This window comes from Microtus ochrogaster, chromosome 22 (genome assembly GCF_000317375.1).
Source record: "Microtus ochrogaster isolate Prairie Vole_2 chromosome 22, MicOch1.0, whole genome shotgun sequence".
Taxonomy (NCBI): Eukaryota; Metazoa; Chordata; class Mammalia; order Rodentia; family Cricetidae; genus Microtus; species Microtus ochrogaster.
Genome location: NC_022023.1, coordinates 34,590,230 through 34,598,342, shown reverse-complemented (window position 1 = coordinate 34,598,342; position 8,113 = coordinate 34,590,230). Strand labels below are relative to the sequence as shown.

Here is an 8,113-nt window from a genome sequence, read left to right as displayed (position 1 = left end):
GGGGAGGTTGGGAGGGGGGGAAGAGTGGGAGGAGTGGGAGGCTGGGAGGAGGCGGAAAATTTTTTTTCTTTCTTAATAAAAAAAAAACTAAAAAAAAAAAAAGAAAAAAAAAACAGCCTGCAATGAATGGTTTTGACCTAATTTTGAGTCCTAAGTTGCTCCTGGGAATAAAAATACATTAGCGCTTTCTGAATAAAGAGCTGGAGAGATGGTTCACCATGTTAAGATCACTGTCTGTTCTTGTAGAGGACCAAATTTCAATTCATTGTATCTACATGCCCACTTAAAACGACTTGAATCTGCAGTCCCAGAGGACCTGACACCCTCTTTTAGATTCTTCAGGGCACTGAATGCATATGGTGCACACACATACAATATATGAATAATATCCATACACATAAATAAAATTTAATATCTTAAGAACAGAAACACAGGATCTTCTGGACCCATGGTGCAGGAACAACACATAAAACTCACCACAAGGCCAGCCTGTCTCACTTTAAAAATATTTTGTTCCTGTGTTTCTGTGAGGGAGGGGGCATTGCACACCATGGTGCTTGTGGGGCTCAAAAGACAACTTTGTGGAGTCTCTCCTTACAGCTTTTCCACGGGCTTTGGAGACTGAGTTCAGGTTATCATGTGCTCCATATGCCCACAAACACCTTTGCTCACTCAGTCATCTCCTCGGCCCAAGCTATCAAATCAAACGCAGCCTTGATTCTTCGTCCTTTGGTTACGTTGTTGAGACAGTATTACACTGTATATTCTTGCTAGAATGAGACTTACCATTAGACCATGGCCAGAACTCAGAGGACTCTAACTCTGCCTCCAGAACACTGGGATTAAAAGGATGCTGTTAACATCATTAGCTATAAAGAAAAGAATTTACAGGATGCACTTGGCATTTTGGTATCCTTAACAACAAATGGCCAAAAGTAAAACCTGAGAGAGACGGTAGTGTCAAGATGCTGGTACCCACTGCCTTGTTATTTTAGTATCATACGAAGCTATTTCAAGGTCAGAATCAGGAAGATGAGAGGATTAGGTTTGTGTTTGTAAGGCTAGGATGCTATAGAATAGGTTAGGAGTTGGGGAGTGTCAAAGTAAAGGCAGCCTCTGGGTAAGACAGATTTAGTATACCATTGATGTGAGAAAAAATAATCCATTGGGACTGAACTTGGCCTGTAACTGCAGAGGTGACCGACTAGGCAGATTAAGGGTAATAAAGGTGTGAGGGCTGAGTACAGTCAGGAACTTAAAATGTATGACAAGGTGGTTAAAGGATGATAGGCTTGATGGCCTCAGATTTGATCTTCCTACCCAGCTTCCTGATGGCTGAGAATTCTGACTTTTTTGATCCCAAGGACCCACATACAGGAAATAAAAGAACCAACTCATGTAAGCTGTTATCTGGGATCCCCTCACCATACAAACTGGTAAACAAATAATTATCATTTTAAAAATTAAACGGTATCCACAGTCTCACAAGCAAAGTCATTCATACCCTCAAACTTAGCAAGGAGTCAGCTTCATTTCCCATCCCCAGGGTCGCGATGAAGGGTACATGCCACGCTCCACCCACCCCACCTTACAGCTTACCTTGTTGACCATGAGTCTCATTCAAGTCACTCAAGTCCTGTAATGAGGACGAAAGCCCACCAAAATCCAGTTCATCACTAACGTGTAGCTGTATCAGTGGTAGTATGGGGTTGACCATTGCTATTTAAGAGCACGGTCTAGTTGTCTTTGTTTACATCATCATAGATACTAAAAGTGCTCTACCCATGACCTACACCCCCAGCACCCTAGCTTCCATGCAACAGTTACCCTGAAACCCACACCACATAAAGGCACAACAACGAGAATCAAAGACCTTTTCCCCTTATGAACATAGATACAAAAGTTGCCAATAAACCACTCAACAACCAAATCCAAGAGCGTCAAAAAGATCATCTACCCATGATCAAGTAGTCTTTATTCAAGACATTCAGGGATGGGTCAAGATACAAAAATCAGGAAATGTAATCTACCATATAAACAATCAGAAAGAAAAAAATTACATTATCACATTAGATGGAGAAAAGGCCTTTGACAAACTCCAACACCCGTCCATGACAAAAGTCTTGCAGAGATACAAGGGATACAAGGAACATACATAATCAGAATAAAGCAATTTCCAACAAGCCTATAGCCACTATCAAATTAAATGGAGAAAAACTCAATGTTATTTGTTTAAAATCAGGAAGAAAACAAGGTCGTCTACTCTCACCATGTCTACTCAATATAGAACTGGAAGTCTTAGAGCAATAAAACAACTGAAAGAGATCAAAAGGATAAAATTGGAAAGGAAGAAGTTGAAGTATTTTTATTTGCAGATGATGTGATAGGATATGTAAGAGATCCTAGAAATTTCCCCAGAATGCCTATGGCTGAAAAACACTCTGAACAAAGTAGTTTAGATACATAATTAACTTGCAAAATCAGTAACTCTCCTATAAACAAATAGAAAAGGGGCTGAGAAAGAAAGCACAGAAACAATGCTTTTCAAAATAGCCTCAAATTATACAAAATATCTCACAGTAACTCTAACCGAGCAAGTAGAAGACTTCTTATGATAAAAACTACAAGTCTCTGAAGAAAGAAACCGAAGAAGATATGAAAAGATAGAAAGATCTCCAACATTCATGGATCAATAGGATTAACATAGTAAAATTGGCAATTCTACCAAAAGCAACCTACAGATTCAATGCAATCCCCATCAAAAGCCCAAAACAGTTCTTTACAACCTTGAAAGGAAAACTCCCAACTTCAAACGAAAAAACAGAAAACCATGGATAGCTAAAGCAATTCTGAAGAATAAAAGAACTTCTGGAGGTCTCCCCGTTCCTCCATGTGTGCATGTGTGCTACAGATGCACAGCAATAGAAACCACACAGTATCGGCATACAAACAGACACCTCAGTCAATGGAATAAAACTGGGGAGCCAGACATGAATCCACACTCCTATGGATATCTGGTTTTTATAAAGAAGCCAGAAATACACACTGGAAAACAGACAGCATCTTCAACAAATGGTGCTGGTCACACTGGATGTCTGCGTGTAGAAGAATGCAAACAGATCTATACTCATCATCCTGCACAGAACTCACGTCTACGATCATAAGAGACTGTATGACCCTGCGTTGTGTAAAATGTCAGCCGCTGAGTACTGTATGCCAACACACACGCCACAGCCGAACGCTTAGCATCTCAATCCTCTCACCTGACTAAACTGGGACAACCAGGTCTCTATAGATCAACATGAGAGAGTCACCCAATTGGAAATTTCAGTGGCTCAAGGTAACCTCCCCAAATTGTGCACCCACAGATTTGGTTTTCCTTCATGCACAGGCTATGAGTTAATGCAAACTGAAAAATAGACAGAAAGGTGCTCACTCTGACCAATCAGATCCTGTTTTAAAACAGAAGCACCTACAGGTCAAAGAACTAAACACCCTCTAATCTAGCTATGGCCTAGCCTAGTTTCCCCCGCAATGTATACAATAAACCATTCTTTCTATTCCGGTCTCAATGGAGAAGCTGTGTTCCACACAAATACCTTTCCTATCACTGCAGTGGACAGCCCACTCTGTGACTCCAATGGGGAGTTTTAGACGCGTATGGTGCTACAAACCTTTCATCAAGAATTGAGAAGTGTACTCATGGGGGCATTTTTGGGCCTCACAGGGCATAGTGACGCTACTGATGATGTTCAACTCATTGTTGGCAGAAGCTCATTTAGCTCTAACTCAGCATTGGAAGCCACCACAGAACACCTGGGTAGGGGAGAGGGCAGGCAGGGTGGGTGCTCCCATTCCAGGATTCACCAAGAGTGGAGAAAACAGTGCATACTCGGGTACCCATCTCTTGTATGCAATAATCATTAAGGTCGTGCACTTTGTCAAGGCTCTCTCTCTCTCTCTCTCTCTCTCTCTCTCTCTCTCTCTCTCTGGAGAAATGATAAATGTACTTTTACAAGACTCTGTCCTTAGTCTTTCTAGAATTGTAAATAAAACTGCTGATTCGGCTCACCTGCAAGCACTTCAAAGCAGAATTGAATTACAATACACTGTTTCCTACCAAGACCCATTCCCCAGGTCTCCTCCCTCTCTAGGTCACCATCTTATCTACCTGTGGATCAGCATGAAAAATAAACAAAAGCCCTGTGCCAAAAAAAAAAAAAAAAAAAAAAAAAATAAGAGGTTGAATCAGGAGGACAGCAGGGTCAATGCTCTGTGGGCCTCAACCCTGGGATCAAGGCAGAGAAAGGCAACATAACAAACTTTGTCTTAAAATATTGTTCTGAAAGCTTGAAGGTGCAGCTGTTCTGGAAATATGCCATCACAGTGAGAAATCATGCCACACACGGAAAGATTAATTGAGAAAAATACCTTCAGTAATTACAAGTCTCCAGCTCGACCAAATAAAGAGAGGATCTGTCTAGGAAAAGATGTGCCAACTCATATACACCACAGGCTGACACATTCCATACGTGCTGTCAACCTGGAGAAATGCTGCTGACTGCCCCTGCTAGCATGGCCTGCTCCAGTTTGCTTCCTTATACAACTCAGAATCACCTGCCCAGGGTGGCACCAACCACAGTGCCCTATTATATCAACCACTATCAAGAAAATACCCTATAGGTTTGCCTACAGGCCAGTCTGACTCTAGCTTATGGCAAGCTGACCAAATCTAACCAGAATCCCTACTGAGTCATCTCTCAAACCCCAAACACAGATTTTTAAGCAAACCTCAGCTCTCTTGACACCGGCTTTTCAGCGTGTACTTGTGCATGCACACACACAAAGTTTTGGAAATCTGTCAGGTTTACAACTGGAGTAGTGGCTCAGCAGGTACCACCACTGTTGCTCTTGTAGAAGTCCTGGGTTTGGTGCCCAGCACTAACATGGTGCACACAATCACCCCTAGATGCTGCTGCAGGGGATCTGATGCCTCCTGCTGGCTTCTGTGGACACCAAACACACATGTGGTCAACATACATACATGCAAGCAAATCACTCATACACATGAAATAAAATAATATAGAAAAATTAAAAATACATGCTCTCATATTCTCTTATAGGTCATCACAGATAAACAAGTCAAAAATGCAGAGAAATGTGACAAATATCTGTAACCAAAACTATACCTATGTAATTAAAGAAATCAAGAAACTTGATCAGAGAGAAATTACATGATTGTAAACAGGAAGCCTAAATATTATTTCAGCACAGAATCTGAGCTATAGATTCAGCAACACTCCAGTAAAGTCTAACAAAAGTCTAACAATCTTCCTATCAACAACAGAAAAATGATGGCAAAAGTCATCATGAATGAAACACTGGTCAACACAAGACGGAGTAATAGCACACAGTAACACCACCTGACTTTAAAACTTCCCGTGCAACTGCAATGAAGATTGTTCTGTCTGGGAAAGAATAAACAGCTCAGCGGAACATAAGAGAAAATTTAGAAACAAAATAACAATTAAAACAGTGTCGATTTGAACACATGAAGCCAAGAAACCCAGTAAGTCTGGCCTTACTGACACACATGACTGGTCCACCCTGGTATCTCCGTGCAGATGTGTTAATGGCACAGACTTTATGCCCTGCACAGAATTAACTGCAGTCGGATCCTACACCTCAATGTTCAGTGCCAAGTGCAGAACTTCTAGAAGACATTAGAGAAAGTAGCTCTGTCATCTGCTTTTCAAGGCAATGATGAAAGTGGTGCATACGCGCACGCTGCATGGTGCCGTCACAATAAGGAACTAGGCATGTACAGTACCCCATCGTGTTAGATGCAGCCGTAGCCGCATCCCGCAGATGGAAGTTATTTGTTGCAGGGACCTCACGGACCTCAGGGGCGCAGAATCCGGCCGCCGGTTCCCACAGCCCCGGGAGGACCCCACACCGGCTCACGCGACTCCACCCCGCTTGGGGACGGCGGCCCTCGCTCACCATGGCGGATTCCGAGCTCGCCCCGCTCTCCCCAGAGCTCCCGACCGCAGGTCACAGCACGGCACAAAGAACACAGGAGTCTCCCTCAGTCCCGGAGTCCAGAGCTGCAGTCTCCAGTATGTGGACCGGAAATGCCCTCCCCTATTCTGACTAGCAGTCCGCTTAGGAGTTCTGATTGGCTAATGTGATCTGAGTGACAGGAGCAACTCCCTTACAGGGTGTTGTGAAGGAACTCTGCACAGTGGTTCCCAGCCCTGGCTGCCACCCCAGGCACAGAATTGTCACAGACCTGCCGAGACTGGCGATGCAGCAGAACTTGGGCCTGGACTGCAAAGTCTTCTCTGAACTATTTCTCTACTCAGTAGTCACTTCTTCCTCCTCGTGGGCACAGAGTGTTAGGACTCAAACCTAGGATAAAAGGCTAAAGTGTATGTTTAAAGTATAAAAGCAGACGCTGGGTGCCATGTTCTCCTTGCCTCCTTCAGTTCTTACTTGGTTACAGAGTATGTTTGTCATGCTCCCCTCTCCCCTGAAGTTCTCCAATCCAGTAGCTGAGCTGCTCTACCCTATATAATCTACCCAATCTGATAACCCGGTTTGTTTTTGTTTTTGTTTATCATCTACCCTTTACCTTCCTGGCCTCTCGGTCTGTCTCTCCCCCATCCCCTTCCTCCTCCTCTCATGTGGTTCAGGCTCATGTCCACTCTGGCCTCTCCCAGATGTCCCTGCCTCTCCCGACATCTTCCCATTATCAAAAACAAACTTTCTCCTCTACCAGACCTAGAAGCAGTCAGGTCCTTTGCTATTTTAGTTTTGCTTTTGTTTTTTGTTTGCTTTCATTCTGGTGGCTAAACGTGGGACCAGTCTTGTCCTTTTTATTTTCTTTTTTTCTCCCATTCACAGAATCTAGCATAACTCATTACTTCACCAACACTGAAGTGGTCCCCCTGTCTGACTGCTGAAATGACACCCAGTCCATCCGGGTCAAATTTAAACCACCGTATTAAAGTTCACCACCCATTAGCAATTTCAATAAGGCTCAGGGAACTGCTCCTGCTTTCCTCAGCTACACGTTGTTATGCAAACAAAGACACATTCCCAGGTGTCTGTGGTGGCAATGGTGTATCATGCCATCACTGGGTACGTGGAGACAGGACATCAAAAATTTAAACCAGCTCAATCTATGACACAAAACACCAAGGGTTTGGGGTACTGAAGATAAGGTGCCAGGGAGGTGCCAGTCAGTCGTACATAAGCTTATAGCTCATGCTAAGAAAGTTTATTAAAAAGTACACATTTGATGCACCATTTGTAGGGGCAGAACAGGGCCGTCAGCAGAAAACTAATTAAGACATATTGTTAGAGGAACATGGGGCACCTCAGGCAGAGCTCACAGTAGGAATGTCACATAACAACAGCCTCTTGGGCTAAAGAGCCTGCTTCCTGTGTCTCCTTCAAGATGCTCACTCAAGCACTGGACCAGACCTTGGCAAGTCAGCGCTTGGAGAAACACAGAGAACTAGGGTTCCCTTGGAGCTTTCATCAGGAGAGCCTTAGATTGGCCTGGCTCCCAAAACGCCCAACTCAAACCTAAGTAAAAACACGTACAAAAATGGAAACAAAGGGATGGATGCATGGAAAGAAAGGCTTTGAAAGACTAGCCGAGGCTGGGGGTAAAATTGACATAATAGGAAATAAGAAAACATTAATGACACCAAAAGTTAATATTAAAAACCATAATTGGTTCTTCCTTAAGCTACTTTTATAAGAAGACAGATTCAAATTGCTAATTTCTCACATGAATTTAGAGCTGGGAGTGGTGGTGCAGTCCTGCAATCCCACCAGATGGAAGGCTGAGGCAGGAGCATCACAGGTTCTACGGACTAAGTTGACAAAAAACATGGGCAACATAACCAGACCCAACCTCAAGATAACATTTTGTTAAAACCTCAGTGGATAAGTGCTTGCCAAGCATAGGAGAGCTCTAGAATGAGTATTCTACCCCCAAAATAAAACAGAGTAGCTACAACCAATATACTGAAACAGATGAGCTAGAAAGGAGGACTGTGGCAGGAGCCAGCCAGTTGGCTCAGCAAGCACAGGCTCTTGC

The 8,113-nt window shown here is 43.3% G+C and overlaps 1 protein-coding gene across 1 annotated transcript in view; it reads right to left on the bottom strand.

The window, feature by feature from the left end:
* The window catches only part of LOC101993157 (zinc finger protein 431), a 33,027-nt gene extending 26,928 nt beyond the window's left edge, over positions 1-6,099 (bottom strand). The window contains 1 exon segment of the mRNA XM_013350254.2: positions 6,004-6,099. Coding sequence (XP_013205708.1) covers positions 6,004-6,006 — 3 coding nt within the window. The 5' untranslated portion in view covers positions 6,007-6,099.
* Between the last annotated feature and the right edge of the window lie 2,014 nt (positions 6,100-8,113).